General features: G+C 35.5%; 1 protein-coding gene across 14 annotated transcripts in view; it reads right to left on the bottom strand.

Moving 5' to 3' along the window:
• The window catches only part of LOC145678403 (methyltransferase-like protein 25B), an 881,238-nt gene that overhangs the window by 509,644 nt on the left and 351,333 nt on the right, over positions 1-20,261 (bottom strand). For all 14 annotated transcript variants that reach the window (XR_014130376.1, XM_081748506.1, XM_081748507.1 and 11 more), the window contains one exon: positions 18,843-19,015. Coding sequence is in view for 13 of the 14 variants with exons in the window: in XM_081748506.1 (XP_081604632.1) it covers positions 18,843-19,015 (173 nt within the window). In the remaining variant the exon portion in view is untranslated. The remainder of the gene's footprint in view (positions 1-18,842; positions 19,016-20,261) is intronic.

Genomic DNA, 20,261 nt, shown 5'->3' with positions numbered 1-20,261 from the left:
AACGCTACTGAATTCGCCATCAAACCACGCGGAAACAATGCATATGTGTTAACCTTTTGACATTATCCTAGTTGTGTCTCGGTGATCTATAGTTTTACTGGAAATTGAGAATGCTATTCTTTATGAAAGAGACTTAATGAATGTTTAAGGCATCCTCTATATATTCGAATAGTTCTGAAAAAGTATATAAAAACAAATGTTGCTTCTACATTACTGTTGGATTTTTGGAAACGGAACTTTATAATGTTAGGTTCTTTTCTTACTACGTTTAAATTCCACATTTTTATCTTTTCTCCCTTTTCGTTTCCTTCTTTTCTCCTCTTTTCTCTCTCTCTCTCTCTCTCTCTCTCTCTCTGTCTGTCTGTCTTTCTGCCTTATTTCTGAATCTCTATGTAACAGACATACATTGATTTCAATTTTTCATTGTGTGTGTTTCAGTTTCTCCCAACATCAACTTATGAATATTGTTTCGTCTCGGTTTTGTTATTTCATTTTATCGACACTAATACATGTTTAGTTTGAAATTAGAATTGTGGTCATATTGATGGCTGATTTGAGTATGGGAGAGAAGAGAGGAGGAGAGAGGGGGTCTTTTTACCTGACACGATTATGGACTAAGGTGTATATTGGGTGGCCTAACTGCACGGCGTGTTCTGTCGCAATTTTTTGATGCGGAGTGTACAATGTCTCTCTCCTAACGGAGTTGTAAGCCTTACTAAAATCAATAAATATTTTATGTACCGGGGTATTGTATTCCCACTTCTCTTCGAGTATTTGGCGGATGGTAAATATTTTGATCGTTGCTTGATCAATTTCGTCTAAATCCGCGCTGATAATCTCCAATAATTTCATCTGTGTATGAGGTTACCATTTTTTAGTCTTTTCCGAAGATTTATCTGTTGCGAACATCCAGCATCGATTTCCTCTCTTCCGGATATAACGTAATTTGCACAGATAGAATGAACAGGCTAGAATTCAAACGGATCATCGTTGTAGTCGGATGATGTTGGTTAGGTTATAGACCACCACTGGATCGAGGATTCAAACCCGTAGTGACCCGGTAGAATGACTGAGACTCGGTAACCCAGAGGATAAAAAAAGATTTCAGTTCTTCCCTTTCGTTTAAACAGTATTTTTGTCAGAGATGACCAGGATTGAAGATGTTATCCCCAGAGGACGAAAACACAACGCCGAAGTTCCCAGGTAATTAGATTTTCCAGACCAAGTATATCGGGGTCTTGATCCGTTTTAACTTTGGAACACGTACACTCATATGAAGTGCGTGTGTGTGAGAGAGAGAAAGGGTAGGGGGAAGTGAAAGATGCAAAGACAGGATATGGAAACGTCAAGAAAGAGAGATGGGGGAACGAATATAAACATGTAACATACTTGTCATTGCAATGCATGACGTAGAACGCACACACTGTTTACTTGAATTATCGCCAGTGATGTCTTGTAAGTTCTCCAACAGAAGATGAATCTCTGTTTGCAACCATTATTTTATGCGAAAAAATTACACTATCTGATGGGGAATCGAACGAAGATTTCCTATTTGGAAGTCATGCACTTTACCATTAAACCACCGATTATTTTACGCAAACTTTGTTTAACAAATGTGTGGTGTTTCTTTCTGAGAACGTTAACACGAAAGGTGTATATTACAAATCAGTGATGTACTTGGAATGTCCTGGTAATTCTCTTGCTCTTTCCCAACCACTATTCGTAAATCGTCTCTATCATGATACAAATGTTTGCTTCCACATTCTTACGTATTGCTTCTCCAGTATGACAAGTCGATCCTTCACAATCACTTTGTAAAAAAAAAAAAAAAAAAAAAAAAAACTGGTGTGAACAGGTTTTGAAGCTATGTTACATAGCTATATTATTCATAAGGCCATTACGTTATCCCTACACTATCATTGCACATTGAACTATAACCCAAAAATTACTTATTTTAGCCCTGATTTTTGGAACGAGCTGGCATCTTTCTCTAAGGTTACTTGCACCAAAGTGCACAATCAAATTCATTTATTCAATGCCTGGAGAGAAATTACTGCCCACTAATAAAGGGAAAAATACAATTCAGGAAAGATTAGAGAAATAAACATAGTTTGCAGTAATTTTGCCTTGCTAGTTCAAAAGTATGTGAATAATAATAATAATAATAATAATAATAATAATAATAATAATAATAATAATAATAATAATAATAATAATAATAATAATAATAATAAATGTTTTCATTCACAGTATAGATGTCAATTATAACAATAATAATAATTAGTATTATTATTATTATTATCAATTACTCGTTTCATTGGGTTAAATTGAGAAAAAATAGTACTAAGTTCCGTTACTGATTCACTTTTTACTAATACTAAAGCCCTCTTTGGTCATTTTCCATGAGTTTTATATATCCCCTCCCACTCTATGTTGTGGGGCATGGCATCTGCAGTGTCATTGTTCATCTCAGCGAGCCGGAAAACTATGAATTTGACACTGATATTGGTTATTTCGATCATTTTTATATGTCTCCCCTTCCTGCAAGTTGCGTGGCTGAATTTGAATTTAAATATCAGATGTGTCACCGTTAATTTCAGCAGCTCCAAAAAATTATAGATTCGCCATTAATACCGGTCAATTTTCGATCTTTTTTAAATGTCAGCGGAGAGAGGGAGATATATGTAAAAAAAAAAAAGAAAAGAAAAGAAAAAGAAAAGAAAAGGGAAAATGAAAGTGAGTGTTTTTATGACTTCATCACTCTTGAATCACCCGACTGATCTCGATCACATTTTCAACATAGATGAGGTTCGGGGCTAAGACAGTACTTATCTATTTACTTTGACTTGATGTGAGGGGAGGGAGATGAAACCCCTTATCATCATTTTTTATCATTTCACTTTCACGGGACAACTTGGGGAGGGGAATGCGAGAGGGATATATATATAAACTTAATGATTTTTGAAACACGAAACCAATCTCGATCACATTTTCAACCTAGATGAAGTTCGAACCTGAGGTGGTTTCTGTCATATCACTCAGACGGTGTAACTTAAGGGAGAGGGAGCGACATTTAAAAAAAGAACGAAAAATGACCGGCATTAGTGGCGAATCTAATTTTTGGAGTCGCTGAGGTTAACAGTGACGCATCTGACGCTGTTTAAATCCATATTCAGTCCCGCAACTTGGAAAACGAGAAGACATATAAAAATTATCGAAATAAGCAATATCAGTCAAATTCATAGTTTTCCGGCTCGCTGAGATGAACAATAACACTGCAGATGCAGTGCCCCACAACACAAAGAGGGGAAGGGATATATAATACTAATCGAAAATGACTGATATCAAAGAGCGCTTTAATAATAGTAAAGAGCGACTGAGTAACGGAACATATTACTATTTTTTTCTCAATTTGACCCAGCGAAGCGGGTAATTGATGCTAATAATAATAATAATAATAATAATAATAATAATAATAATAATTGACATCTATACTGTGAATGAAAACATCTATTATTATTATTATTATTATTATTATTATTATTATTATTATTATTATTATTATTATTATTATTATTATTATTATTATTACCCACGTAGTTTTGAACTTGCAAGGCGAAATAACTGCAAAATATGTTTTATTTCTCTAAATTTTCCTGGATTGTATGTTTCTCCTTTATTAGTGGGCACTAATTTCTCTCTACGCCACCGAATAAGAGAATCTGATTGTCCATCACAGCTACAGTAAGTAATATTTGGGTTGTAATTTAATATGTTATGATAGTGTAGGGTTAAGGTAATGGCCTTATCAATAATACAGCTATCTAACATAGGTTTAAATCCTGTTTACGCCAAAGTTAATTTTTTTACAAAGTGATTGTGAAGGATCGACTTATCGTACTCGACAAGCACTACGTAAGAATGCGGAAGCAAACACCTGTATCATGATAGAGCCGATTTACAAATAGTGGTTGGGAAAGAGCAAGAGAATTACCAGGACATTCCAAGCACATCATTGATATGTAGTATACAATTTCCTTGTTAACCTCGGAAAGAAACGCTACATTTGTTAAACAAAGTTTGGGGAAAATAATCGGTGGCGTAGTGGTGAAATGCTAGACTTACAAATGAAAATTCTTAGTTCGATTCCCCATCACGTAGTATGATTTTTTCGCATAAAATAATGGCTGCAAACAGAGATTCATCTTCTGTTGGAGAAATTACAAGGCATCAATGGCGATAATTCAATAAACAGTGTGCGCGTTCTACATCATACACTGCAATAAATATGTTTCACATTTATATTCGTCTCCCTGTCTCTCCTTCTTGACGATTCCCTATCCTGTCTTTGCATCTTAAACTTTCTCCCTCCTCTCACACAAACACGCACTTCATGTGAGCGTGCGTGTTCCAAAGTTAAAACGGATCAAGACCCCGATATACTTGGTCTGGAAAATCTAATTAACTTCGAACTTCGGCGTCGTGTTTTCGTCCTATGCGGATAACATATCCAGTCCTGGTCATCTCTGACAGAAATACTAGTTAAACCCAAGGGAATAAGTGAAATCTTTTTATCCTCTGGGTTACCGAGTCTCAGTCGAACTACCGGGTCACTACGGGTTTGAATTCTCAATCCAGTGGTGGTCTATATCCTAACCAACATCATCCGACTAAAACGATGATCCGTTTGAACTCTAGCCTGTTCATTCTATCTGTGCAAATTACGTTATATCCGGAAGAGAGGAAATCGGAACAGATAAATCTTCGGAAAAGACTAGAAAATGGTAACCTCTTTGGTTGCTTGAAAACAAAATTTTATTTATATTAGTTCGACACAAAATTTGTTTGTATGCTATAATTTAATGTGTTTTATTTACGTTAAAATTTGAAACATGCTACATGTATGAGAAACATAAACTTTTCCTTTCGAACAGTTATAATTTTTCATTGCGATCCAGTTTGAACTTTTAATATAGGATATTTCTGATACAAATTTAGCAGTAAAATAGCCCTCATTGAATTTTCTCTTTCTTTATTTTTTTCTCTTTTCTTCTTTTTTCTCTTTTGTTTGGTTTGCATTAGTAGTCTGAAATGGAGGACATAAACAACTGGGTTTATTAGAATGTATTTTGGATCAGTACGTCCAATGAACACTACCGAATTTGCAATCAAACCACGCGAAAACAAAGCGTGTGTGTTACACTTTTGATATCTTAGATGCAGTAGCGATTCGTGGTCTGTAAAACCAGCAGTTGCAGTATCAAAAGGTACATGCTTACGCGTGACTTCCACTCCACCCCAACCTTCCTTCTCTTGTGTCTTTGCCTCCAAGCTCTACTGCTATGTTTATTGATTTAAGTACAGGGTGGCCCAAAAGTAGGTATTCAGTCCCGTACTGAATTTTATATCATTTCTTATTGTTATCAAACAGGTAGACTTAGTTTCTTTATTATTTGTTCTTAACGTCTTTTTACTTATAACTTAAGCCTAGAACAGTCGAAGCAAATAAATCCATAAACTGGAATGTTACATTTGATCAATGCAGGGGTGTATACAGGTAGGCCAACCTGTATATTAACAATTACTGAACTAACCTATCTTTTCTGTTTCCTTCCGAACAAGGTAAACAATCACTGTCATTGCACATTTATACATTATGCATATACGACACTTTTAAACAAGAGATAAATAGAATGTAGCATGTGTTGTAAGGCACGGAAATATAAACAGCATGAGAGCATTACGGAAACATTACAGAAGAAGAATATATATATAAAGCTAAACAAAATTATTTAATTAAATAAATCGTACCTTATTTGAAAAGGAAGTCCATCCTTCGTTCTTTTCGAGCTGCAAATTTTTCTATTACTTGTTGATTAAAATCTGAAATGCTGTTCACCAAGTCTCTCTCAATAGATAACATTGCCAGGGCAGATAGTCTCTCTTGTGTCATGGTATTCCGTAGAAAAGTCTTTATTCTCTTTAAGGTAGAGAAGCATCTCTCTGCCTCCGATGAAGTCATTGGAATAACGAGCGAAACCTTCAGAAGTTTGGTTATTTCAGAAAAGGTTTTCTCAATGTTATTGTGCTGGAAAAATTCTAATAAACTAACCGGTCCAGATATGGATGAAAACTCGGCAGTGTTATATATTATGGAAAGTTCGAAATGAAGCTGCTTTGCGTTGACAAATGGATAGAAGTTGCAAACGTTTTGAACAATTTCTTCTGGAAATTCCTTCCTGTATTCTCCAAACTTTTCATTACAGAATAAAGTGCCCGCCACAAGATGGCCAGTAAAACTAAATCTTGTTTAACGTTACTAATAATCGCATCACACACTTCCTTCGCTTCCATGTTTAGTTGTGTGTTATCAGTTTTTCTTCGTTTCGATGTCTCCGACGAAACTAAAGGCTCAATATCTATTTCTTCATTTCTTACTTTTTCAACACTTTCTACAAAAACTGAAACATACTTTTGAGCACCTACCACATCAATGTCCTTTCTTTGGAACTGCCCATACAAGATGTCAACATGAGGTAAAATTTTGTGGAACAGAGTTAGCCAAAACACAAAGCTGCGTCTAGTAAGTGTGTCAATGTGCGCTTTTGCCTTCTCGATTGTGCTCGAATTTTTAATGTATTCATTATTTAGAATATCTTTCAAACATTGAATTATTTCTTTTCTGTACAGATAAATTGTATTAACGCCGCGTGATTGGAAATTCCATCTCGTAGGAACAGACCGGAGAAGTCTTTTCTTTATGATATCATCAAGTAATTTTGTACGCTGTGGACTTGTTGAGAAGAAGGAACAAACTCCCTGCAAAGTGGCAAAAAATATTCTAACATTTCTTATCCCTGAAGCAGCATTGAGCATAATTAGATTCAGCTGGTGGGCATAACAATGAACGTACTCGGCGTTTGGAAACTGTTGTTTAATAATTGCTTGTACTCCTCCAGACGTTCCGGACATTACTGACGCGCCATCGTACGTCTGCGCGATTAATTTCTGTGGGATCTCCTCTAACCTATGTTTTTCAAGTTCTTTGAACAGGCATGACGCCAAAGTTTTTGCATCGTGTTTAGGAGGTTCGAGGAAAGTCCAAAATCTTTCAACTGGTTTTCCATTCACTAAATGTCGATAAATGACGGCCATTTGAAAAGTATTAGCCACATCACTAGTTTCGTCTGCAATCACAGCTAAAAATTATGATTCTTTTATTTCTTGTGAGATTTTATTCTGGCAAACTTCTAACATAATATTTAAAAGTTCATTTTGAATCGTTTTAAATGTGTCCTTAAAGACAGTAGCTTTCTCCAAATGAGTTTTCATGGCTGTGTCAAGTTCTGCACTGAAATCAATGAGGTCACGGAAAATACCTGGGTTTGAAGATCCTTCTGTCTCGTCATGACCCCGCAACGCTAATTCAAATGCACCACAAAAACGTACACAATTAATTATAATATTTAGAATATAACGATTATGTCTCACTCTTTCGTTATGCAAAGCTATATTTCGCCTATACTCACTGTGTAACTGCTGAGCTATATTGGCAGTACCAGATAAAGCTAACTGTAATACATTTTTCATATGGATATTTGTAGCTTTGTGTCCCGTAATTCGTTCACTCAAATGATTAATATCTTTTATGCCTATTTCAGTCCAAGCACGTTCACCCCCAAAAAGTAAACAAGGGAAACAAAGCATTTTTTTCCCTCACAACCACAAAGCCAGTCTGTGTTGTTATAATACTCGATTTTAAAAGAGCGCTGAAACTGTCTCTTACCCGTTTTGACTGTTTAATTGATTGTTAAAATTGGTGTTGGACGCCCTAACCTTTTTATTTCAACCTTCTCCTCCATCGGCCTACGAGAAAACAGGGTCCTGAGAAGACTGCAAACTGAATTCATTTTGAGTTTTCTGTTACTAGCGTTATATTTTAATATTAAAAATATCACCCACAGGCTAAGAACAAAAACACCATCACATTCTTCAAACGCACACTTACAATAAAACAGCACAATAAGATTTTCAATTGTAACAATATTATGAGCAAAACCTCAGACACTCTGCATATCGTTCCCTCTATTCTATTATTATTATTATTATTACGTGTTTGTGGTTTGTTCTTCCAAACTGCCTCGACCCACGCAACACCTACGCCTTCATCGCTGGTGAGTGAAGGAATTCATAACTATTAGAGAAGCTGAGTGGCAGTTGCCAAGGTCTCCGCAACTGGATGGAGGCCATACAAAAGGATAGGAGCGATGCAAGAATAAATGTGCTTTCCAATGTTAAGAGATAGGAGCTCTCTGCCGTATGCTCAATGCTATTGGATCCAGTGGCAACGCTTTTTGCCACTGGATGTGTATTTCTCTCTCTTTCTTTCAGTTTTTTGACATGATTTTTTAAGAGATACATCAATACTGTTTTGTGCTAATGAGCAAAGGATTATTTTTACGAAAACATTATTTTAAAATTTAAAAAAAAAATCTTTGGAGGTAAAAATCATATACAGTTGCACAACCGTGCAACATATAGTACCAGCCGCCACTGCTTAGATGTATCTCGGAGATCTACAGTTCTACTGGAAATTGAGAATGCTATCCTTAATGAAAGTGGCTTAATGAATGTTTAAAGCATCCTTTATACATTCGAATAGTTCTGAAAAATATGTAAAAAAGAAATGTAAATTCTATATTACTGTTGGATTTCTGGAAACGGAACTTTATAATGTTAGTTTCTTTTCTTACTACGTTTAAAACCCACATTTTTATCTGTTCTCTTGTTTCTCTCTCTCTCTCTCTCTCTCTCTCTCTCTCTTCCTCATGTCTGAATCTCTGTGTAATAGACATACATTTGATTCAATTTTTCATTGTGTGTATTTCAGTTTTTCCCAACATCAACTTATGAATCTTGTTTCGTCTCGGTTTTATTATTTCGTTTTATCGAAACTAATACATGTGTAGTTTGAAATTAGAATTGTGGTAATGTTTTTAGCTAATTTTAGTATGGGAGAGAAGAAATGAGGAGAGAGAGGGGGTCTCTTTGGCTGACACGATTATGGGATAAGAAGGTGTATATTGGGTGGTCTAACTGCACGATCTTAGGTTTCGCAATTTTTTTGATCCGTAGTGTACATGACTTTTCCAATGAGGTTTATTTATGTTCAAAAAAGGATTCTCCGCAGCACAATATGCAAACTGGAAGGCGAACTACATCGCAGCCCACTCGCGGATCTACCGATGAGCGGTTTGCGCCGTGGTTAACTTCCCAATTTACACTGTGGAGAGTCCATTTCCTAGACATAAATAAACTTTTTGTTTTAAAAGTCAGTTAGACCCCTTGACCTCTAAGTTCCCAATTTATGTTTGCTGTAGATGATTCATTGAGTGTAACGGAATAAAACTATGTGGTTTTGTAACTTACATTTTCAGCGTTTAAATAGTCTATGAGAATATTTTTGTATTAGGACTTCATATAATAGTGTTGATCGCCCAGTTAATCTACACGGAGTACGCATACGTAATAAATGTCCTTATGTTAGACGCAGTGTTCCCTCCTAATGAATTAAGGTCTGCGCCCCCAACAGCGTCTCAATCCGACTCTGCTCATGACAGCAGAACCTTGCTATAGTATTAAATTTTCTTCTTTCTCTTCCTTATTCGATAAAGATAGGAAAGATGCCTAGTGTTATGTACAGGCTACGGCTGACGGAAAGCTAGTCCGATAATAAAACAGTGAAACGAAGAGAATTCCGTTCAGGTCCTCGTGTGAGAAGAGGAAGAAAAATTACAATAGAAATGTGTTATTAAAAACGATAATTTTTATTTCAGTGCTAAAAGACTAGCAGATCACGGCGTAGGAAAGCTTCACACTTTGTTGCAGTTCTGCTAGGAATAGCCAAGGGCTTATTCAAGAAGGAAAGAGTCCACTGGATTCGGACCAAGAACCTAAGAACTTGTACTTCTTTTTATAATATACGGTACGTATGTTTTGTCTACATCAGCGGCACACTTACGAGAGACCAACTCGATCCAGATCCCATCCGGTCTTTCGATTTCGGACCCATCTACAAATGTGTCTGGATGTGCGCCTGACAGAAAACTTAATAACATTTCAAGCACATTCTCATATACAAAACATGTTTCACGAAAATCAGAAAATTGTACAGAACTTGTTGCTAATTAGTTAGATTTGAGATTAGCGTCGCTTTCAGCAGAAAGACTATATGAAACGTGAACGTACAGCTTAGTATGAGATCCGAAGATGAGCTGACAAGGTAGCTCAGTGGTAGAGCGTTTACCTCCAGTGCTTGGGGTCCCTGGTTCGATACCAGTTCGCGCCGTGTGGATTTTGTCGTGGACAAACACCGTGCTCGTGGGTTTTCTCGGAGTTCTCCCGTTTCCTCCCACTCTTCATTCCACTATTTCATTCATTTCTCATCATCACCGTCTCCTTTAGCCTGCTCAGCATACCCGTAGGGCGCATAACTTAAAGATTTCATTTGATTTCATTTTCCGAAGATGAGCTCCCGCCGGGAATTCCACGCCGAAGGTGTGTACGCTATTTACATACCAACGAGAGAGCTCACAAAAGCTCTGGTGACACACATTTCTTATATTGAGGGATGCATTTATTTTCTTACTCTTCACCGAGTTCAATCACACCATCAACCGAGGATAGGTAATCCTCAAATATTTGCTACCGTACATCATTTTTAATAATACTAATACTACTACTACTACTACTACTACTACTACTACTACTACTACTACTACTACTACTAATAATAATAATAATAATAATAATAATAATAATAATAATAATAATAATAATAATATGGTAAATTTTACGTCCTCGAACAACACACACGAGACAAGATGGAACAAAATTTTCCTGACGAGATACAGTACGAAACATAACTCTTCCAGTAGAAACAAATATTCTTTTCGAGACAAGACATCCCCAAATCTATTCTCATAGGTAATACTTCAAACGCACTCAAAACGGAATTCTGAACGTCTGTTCGTCCCAATGAAAACATGTTCGGTTTCCTAGAGGGCATAATAACGGTTCAATGTATCGAGATGTAATTTTGAACTTAAGATCTTTATAAAATTCTCTAGCGGCTTTTCTCGAATTTGCTTGCTACCGCCAAAAATACAAGTAGTTTACTGGAAGATGAAAATCAAAATTTGTAATTTTCTCGGAAACGCATCTAATGATTTTTTTCGTGTTTCATACATACGTGATTCATAACAATCTGATAATACGGGATAACTCATTTGTCCTGAAAATATCTACAAGGGATAGTTTACTCGACAGAGTGAGTTTTTCGGACGATTTTTTTTCATATTTTGTAAATAAATGTTTGATTACTGACCTAACAAAATAGCATAACTCTCTTATCCTAAAAAATCCACAAGAGGTAGTTTACTTTTGCGTGAGTTTTGTCTGAAATATTTTGTCAAAGACGAAACAGCCGATATATAATAATCTGAATAATAAGCCTATAATAGGATTAAGTACTTTCTCGCGAATATATCCGCAATGGGTAGTTTCCTAATAGGAGTGAGTTTATTATTGGATGATATTCTCACAAGCAACTCAAGCGATTTTATTTATATATCATTAACAATTTGTAATGTTGCGTAAATCATTTCATTACAACAGGTATATTTTTTTTTCTTTTTCACAATTTCCTTAAATAACTCGTGGAGGTGGAGTGATGATTTGTATAAATAATAAGTGGAAGAGCAAGAGAAGATTGGATCTTGAACGGAATTGTGAATTTATTTGGGTGGAAGTTTTTATTCCAAAGTGTAGCTCTGTGTTTATTGGGTGCTTCTACAGACGCCACAAGAACACTCCCCAGCACATCTTAGAAGCTTGCCATGACTCACTGTTACAGCGTTGTCACACGGTGACGTCATCCTATTTGGTGATTTCAACCTTTCCATCACGTGGCAGAACAGTAAGCATGGCATCACTAAAGACGGAAATGATAATTATTTCATGGATAATTTTATTCATGGACTTGGACTGGGTCAGCATAATATGCATAATATCCGCAAAAATAGCAACCTGGGTTTCGTTCTCCCTAACTTAGAACCTCGTTGTACTGTTCCATGCGGAAATCTATTTCCCCCGGATCACGATTCCTTGGATTTTCATTCAATTTCATCCCCTCCATTACTACAAACCAGCCCCTTAAAAATCGGTCACAATTTCTTTGGAAGAAAGCCCCCTGGAGTGACATCTGTCGGGCTACTGAACTCTTTTCTTGGTGTTTGTTGGAGGCAGGATCTGTCGATGAGGCGGTGGACCTGTTCATATCTATTGTCCACTCAACTATAAAGGATTTTGTCCCTCTAAAAACATCAAATTCGAAGAAGTTGCCGGTCAGGAATGACAATGAGCTGCGTGATCTTAAAAACGAAAAGCTTGCCTGGACTCTATGGAAGTCACATCCAAGTAAATAAACATATAAACAGTTCGCTAAAATTAGAAGCGTTACCAAGAAGGTACGTAAGTACTTTGAATACATGGACTCAATTGGTGATTTTACTGTTAGGAACCCTAAACTATTTTGGTCTAATTAAATCTCGATCGAAATCTCCCGGCATACTAGCAACAGTTCATGACGAGAATATTGAAGCTAGTGATGGCCAAAGACCTGACCTTTCTAACAACTGTACAAGATTTATCACCCTTACCCTTCAACCCATCTTCTCCCTCTCCGCTCCATCTATGCTAACACCTTATCAGACCTCTCTACCACCACAGGTGAGGTTTTGGTTCCCTTGTAGTTGTTTTCTCCACATAGATCTCTTGGGCCCGACATCATTGGCTCTCTCTATCTTAACAAAACTGCTTCAGCTATTTCAGTTCCTCTATCCATCCTATTCAATAGATGCTTCAGATAAAGATATTATCCCACCAGCTGGAAACTAGCTCACGTGACCCCAATATATAAATCAGGACTTAAAGAACAAGTATCCTCCTATAGGCCAATATCTCTTCTTTCTGTAATATCTATTATCTGCGAATAAATAATCAAAGACAGGCTACTCAAATTCACGTCGCCTTACATTCACACTTCTCAGCACGGCTTTCTAAAGAAAAGCTCGAGGCTTACAAACTTAGGTACTTTACCTTCCTATGCAATTAAATGTCTGAATAACAGTACTCAATTAGATGTCATCTATTTTGATCTCTCCAAGGCCTTTGATTCTGTTAGTCACATTCTTCTTCTCCACAAGCTTTCCAATAGATTTAATGTACACGGTAAATTTATCTCCTTAATCACCAGTTATCTGAAGGGCCGTAAACAAAAAGTTGTTCTTTCAGGGGCGACTTCTAACCCCTAATCTCTGATCTCGGGAGTGCCTCAGAGAAGCGTACTAGAGCCCCTGCTATTTGTCCTGTATATGGACGACCTGTAGTCTCACTTATCAGCTAATCCTAGTGGCCTTTTACTTTTTGCTGACGATTGCAAATTATATAGAGAAATATCATGTTTCCATCACACAATTGCCTTACAGGAAGACATAAATTATCTTGTAGACTGGTGTGAAATATGGTAATTGAAACTTAACAGTAAGAAATGTGACAGTATTACAATTACTTTGAAAAAGTCTCCTCTTCCCTACAAATACCATATTAACGATTCCCATATAGTACATTCTGCTAGTCATAATGATCTTGGTGTAATCTTTGATTCCACACTCTCGTTCTCTGGCCACATCTCCTTACTAGTTAAGAAATCAATGCGTATGCTGGGGCTTCTTCACCGATTCACTGAACTACGCACTGTGGAATCATTAGCAACATTCTACAATACTCTAATAGCGCCCAAGATCGAATACTGCTCTCCCATATGGGCCATGGTCGCACGTACATATCTCTCTAGACTTGAGTCTGTTCTCAATTTCTTTATTGCAATAGTACGTTTTCGTGTTCCCGCAATTCGAATATTACCTAAGGAGGATTTTTTTGCGATATCTTCATATCCAGACTCCGGGCGAAGGCAGAAGTTAATGGACCCATCTATACAATCTTGCACGCCCTAGGTTGACAATTATACAGACGTCTCTTTTTCACAGAGTGCCGAACTATTATAATAATCTAACTAGTAAGGTGGATACCTTTTCGAGGTACCCAGTGTTTGATAGAGCAATAAACCGCATGCTGGTCAAATAATATTACTTGTACCTTCTTTGTTGATATTATTGCTGTTACTGTTGTTGTTATTTATTTTTATTGTTTTTGTCCTTTTCTATTTTTTTCTTTTCCTGCTTGTTAACATTTCCCTGTGTAAAATGGCAAAGTTATGCTGTATCTGGGAATTTGTTGAAGATATAAATAAATAAATACAACTCATCTGATTTTGTTGGTACCTCAAGGGTGCCATTAGTCACTCCTTATGAAAAGTTCATGTGGGTGATTTTCTTCAAACTAAATTTCCCTAAAACATAACGTTGTTCGTATTTCATGTTTAAGCAATAATTGCAGCATAATATTATGTAGTTTAAAAAATTGGAGCAAGAAAATTTAGTGGAGTGGTCTGTATCTTTTATTACATATTGAGAAAATAGTAATAGAATTTTCACTCTTAAAAGCGGAATTTTAGAAAGGCTGGAGCAAGTGTTCACTTACTTTTAATAATTATTTTATATATTAAGTTTTATCTCCATAACATGTCGTGAAATACTGTATTTTTGCCACATATTTTAAACCCCATTCCTCTATTTTAGCATATAGATTTGATGACATAACAAGTAAGTATCGTTTCACTTTTAACAAAAATTTTCAAACTATGCGAATTCAAGGGGAAGATTATAACGTATTCTTGAGACACTAAATCGATTGCAAAAAAGCCGTTTCTTGTTTTACTCATTTGAAAACAAGTATTTTACTCATTGTTGGTGTTTCAAAATAAAAGTCGTGCACGAGTGAGTGCTTATTTTCTTTTAGCGATACTATTAACCTGAAGATTCGGTAGTCCAGTTTGTTTAATTAATACTCTTAGTTTTATGAATTATTGAAACGAAGTTGAAATAAGCAAAATAAATAAATAAATAAATAAATAAATAAATAAATAAACAATTCATTCTTCTTAACACTTTAAAGTGACGTATACTTTGTATTTTAAAGCATATATTTAAGAATAAATGATAATTTATAACATTTGTATTACATTAAAGTGAATATTACACACAATTTCCTGCTGTGCATAGAACAAACAATAGAAATATAGTGTACTCTGAAATATTAAAATATTGGTGTGGTAGTATACGTTAAAATCTCTTATTTCTATTTATTTACTTGAATTAACACGAAAGGAACCATCAATCTTTCATTAGCAAGGAGGAAAAAGAAAGAGAGGTAAACGGAAAGTAACTACCACATGTGTAAGTAGTTAATCACGGTGTAAGGGGGACCAAAACTACGGCAATGTCGTTGAACACACACTAACTGTTCGGACAACTCCGATTACCACGCACTGAGAGCATCTTGTTCTTTCGAGAACTTTAAGACAGAGATGTGCGTCTACGCGTAAAAAACGATAGTTTACCTTTACATGTCAACTATGCGTAGACAATGTAAACAACGTAGACTGTAGAATATGTCAACAACACGTAAGTTAATATGGCATCGTGGACAATAAAGGGGCTTTATTTTGTCGTTACCTTGCGAAATTGCGTACAAAATAAAATGCCTAGACCAGCGAAAAGTAACTTTCGAATACTTAGTTTCGTCTTGATGAAGGAAAATGAAAAATGTTATGCATTTTGTAAAATATGCAAGAAAAAATTGGCAAATACAGCAGATTCAAGACTGAAAGCCCACAGGTGAGAATTAGTTTTGTAAAAGCAGTGCTCGAAGTGGAAAATCTAAGGAAGGGGTATGTGCAGAGCAGAGTAAACATACAGATTAGATAATTCTCTCTACTTTTTATGTTAGTCGTTTCCCTAATCTTTCGCTGCACCGAAGCAAAACAACTGAATGAGGAAATATGAACAAACGAGCAACGAAATTGTTCCTTACATTTGATAGCGGTTGTCTACATAGTCTACACGGGAAAAGGTGTAATGTAGATTACGTATAGATTACAGTAGACAATCGCGTAGACGTAAAATTATAGTTTACGGCACATCACTGCTTTAAAGATGTACTTTCATGGTAGAATATAGAGTTCACACTATGTTCAATTCACGGCAATTAACTGAGCTAAGAAAACCAAGCTCAATCCAGTTTCCTCGCACTCATCATTTCGGGATATATTTCAAATCGTAGGAGGAAAGAAACTGAGAAACTGACTTACTCTTCAGCATGGGATCTAAACAGCATGCAGGAAATTAAATTGAACGAGAATGTTGCACTTCTTATTTGAAAGTTAGTCGTTGTTCTGTGTGGATAACATAGTCTTCTTTAACAAATATTTCCTACACATCACACATAAAAACACAGATAATCCCTTTTCTCAAAACCCAAAATGACATGCTAAAAATATTTCAATGTATAGTAATAAACAGTCAATTCTACCATTTAAGTTTGGGTAGTTCAGCTAGTAGAAGGACTGAGTGTGAAATACGAAGAGAAACTACTTTGATCCCTGTTCGCCTAATCCCTGTACTTTGATTTCAAACCCATTTTGTTATTTCATTGTTTTATTTTATAAAATCTTGACAAATGATTTGGCCTTTAGTCTTTTTATTTACGATGATTCTTTGGCAAATTTGCATATTAGTTGGCTTGAAATACGTGTGGCATCACAAAAGTCGTATAACGTATTTCCTTCACTTTATTCTTTCTTTTCCTCTCTCTTCAGTTTCTCAAAAGCAAACATACACAGTATAGAGAAATTAAACAGTTTAATTTTCATACTGTAACTTTTTAAACAGTAATGTTCCATAGGTAGATGACGACTTCTTGCTACGAAAACGTGCGTAGGCGTTGTAACTAATAATTTGACAGCATATAAACAAACAGATCGTTTCTTGAAAATAGCAGGGTTTTAGATCTGCCTACATTTGAATGAAACAGACCACTTGTTTTCATTTGTGAATCGTTCAAGTGCTGCGAACTGTTGCAAATAGGATTAAATATTAGCTGTAAGCCAGAATGATTTTCGTTCATAAGTATTTAACCATAGAACCAAATCCAATTCTTAGATAAGAAGTTCCTAACATTTTTTGTAAATAAAATAAAATCTTTCAAGTTAACGTCACAGATTAATGCTCTTTAGTTGAACTTGTAAATTACTTAATGCGAGCAGTTCTATTCTTCAATACCTTTTACATTGAGATTTGTACGTACGTATTAATCATTCACTTATATCTTAGCTCTTAAAACCGGTCTCTCTCCAGTTTTGCCTAGGTATTAGTCAAGGAAGGAATGGCTTCATGGGTTCACGTAACAAGATAAGAAAATATACAAGACAAAAAAAAAGTTGAGAAAGTTCAAAGTAACGTATCGAAAGCACATTTCGTGAATGTGGAATAGCAGAACATATAAAATATAAAGCTCATGAAACGTAAAGAAAAGTTGCATATTTTCATTTGTTCGGTCGGAAGAAATGTCCGGGTACGAGTCGGAGACATCACATAAGTATCGATGTTCTTTCAAAAACAAAGCTTCCTTAGCTAATAGAAAAATGAAATTTCTTTTACTTCAGTAGAATATTAAGTTTCGTTAAATCACGATAAGATTATAATGTGGGTGTAAAGCATATTTCTCAATACCTGAATATCTGTGACAAATCGTGTTTTTACTATATTACGACAAATGATTTTTCTCTATATCTTTCACTAAAAGTATTAAGTTTTGACTCTGTATGCGTATCTTTGACTCTTCTCAATTAATTCTCACTGGTTGGGGTTAAAATCTGTCAATAACTAAAGGGTGACGTAGGTTTAAAGAAAATGGCATCAAGAATTTGACATAATACCCCGAATCATGACTTACTATTTTTAGACAATGTAAGCAGTGATGAAACAATAATCCAAATTCCGAAAATGATGAGAGAACATGAGTATATGTGAGAAAACTGGTGAATTATGTAGATACTTTAGGTTGCGCATATTGTAGCACTACAGTAGGATTTAGTCTCAGTGGAAGAAGCACTAATGTCACAGAGAATGTTTCACAATGTAGGGACGTAAGTCTGAAGCAAATACAAACCTACCTGTGATTAAAGCATCCATCAAGTAGAAGTCAGCGAGGTAAAATATTGAAAATGTCTCGAAAAATAGAAAAGGCTTACTACACTCTTTGTTCTTCCATATGTTACTGTTTTCGCGCCACTCTTTACCAGTTTCCAGAGTTGCCAACTCATACTAACTGAAAATTCCTAGTAGGCGAAATTAAACTACTTGCAAAATTTGGTTACTTTTGTTTCCTTTCTTGAAATATTATTCACACTAATGGACAAAGTAGTGCATAGAAACTTAACTTAACGTGAAAAGTACTGGACGAATTTACATAGAACTTTTAGTATTAAAAACTGAAACATTGATTTCAACCAAAACAGCCTTTTAACTCTATGATTAATTTTATTATGTATTCAACGCAGTTGCTGTGAGAAACTAATATTTATGTCATTTCGTAGGTTGGTTTAGAGTCTGATGTTTTCCAACACTTAAGCTATATGAGACGTAGACCTACATTTTAACGTTAGATCCGAAACTCATGAGCCCTAACAGGATTCAAACCCAAGTGCCAGGCGGCCAAGGCGCCTAGGTAACTATATAGTTACCAAGGAGGTTGTATGTCTATTGGCAAGATTGTGGTTTATATTGTACAGGACTTCTGATTTGTTTACTTTATAAACTTACTCCTCTGTAGATAACTTCATATAGCAGCAACCAACGAGATTAACAAACATAGCATTTGGGCAATTGACAAATAAATGTAATAGTGTTGCACCAAGGTCGCCACAGGGATGAAGTCCAATAATTCCAAAGCGAAACTCATCTTCGTCACTTAATCCAAAAGCTCCCTTTAATATCTGTAATGAAAATAATTCACAATCACTGAAGGTGTTGAATTGAATTGTGTTTTAACGCGAATAAAAATATTGCACTGAATCTAAATTCCATTACACAATGTACATGTTTTCTTTTCCGAGAAGTCATTTATAATATCAACATTTACTTGCTTACTTTAAGCAAGTGTATTGGTAATTATACTTGCTTAACATTTCATTTCCCATTTGTACGTACCCTTTCTTTGTTTCTTCAAAGTTCTACATTATATTGACGGTAATGTTACGTATTTTCAGGTAAGAATATTTACGGTAAACTCTTTCCAGCCTTAGAACAAAGTAGACATAAAGAAAGAGAAATGTATTACTCCGCGGCTCACATGTGCTTCGGCAGCCAGAGACGTGAACAGCAAGATCGTCTGCTAGCTTACTGCTGTCGCATAATTTCCACAATGTTAAGTCTATAGTTGGTTGGTAAATAATTAACGCACTGACACTATATTGGAAATATGTATTTTCTTAAATCCTTATATAAACGAGCTTACCGCTGTTCCTGTGTCCTCTTTTGTGTTTTATAACACGAGACGAAAATGGATTATTGTCACATATCGTCGCCATGAAACTCTGCATTCTGGTATAATTTTAAATGAGTGGGGTAGTCGCGCGAACACATACGCATGCGCAGTAAATACTGTATGTCCAAATACGTGAGGTTGAAATAAATCTACATATGTTGTTAAATATTATATATATTGCGTTTATTATCACAAAATGAAGGATAAATTCAGATATCTTTATTTGAAATTATTATTTTAGTAGGGATTATATTGAGGTAGGATATTAGTGCAGTGAGCCCAACAACCAATAACTGGTCATCGACCCACTGGTAGTCAGGTGTGCTTATTTACATCTTTTTTCTAAGGCTGGAAAGAGTATAGCACAATTGTTTTTACAGTACTAGCTTTCTATTGATGAAATATACATTAAAATTGTTAACGCCCAGTTTTCTTTTAGGTGCCAAACCAAAGGTATAAAATATGCCTTTACTCATCACTTTTAGAATAAACATTTAGGAGAAGAGACTTCTGTGAGTGCCATTACAGAGTTACGCCACTATTTGGCATATATGTTAAGCAACGATTCATCGAATTCGATAGAATTGTAGCTGGCCTAAGAGCAATCATATCTAGAGTAATATTTAACACAAAAATATGAAATACATATTAACTCTGATGAAATTAATATAAAAACAATTACAGTGAGAAAACGA

Source organism: Thermobia domestica, chromosome 2, assembly GCF_964235325.1.
Source record: "Thermobia domestica chromosome 2, izTheDome1.hap1.1, whole genome shotgun sequence".
Lineage (NCBI taxonomy): Eukaryota > Metazoa > Arthropoda > Insecta > Zygentoma > Lepismatidae > Thermobia > Thermobia domestica.
Note: the sequence above shows the minus strand (reverse complement) of the source record. Positions and strands in the feature narration are given on the sequence as shown.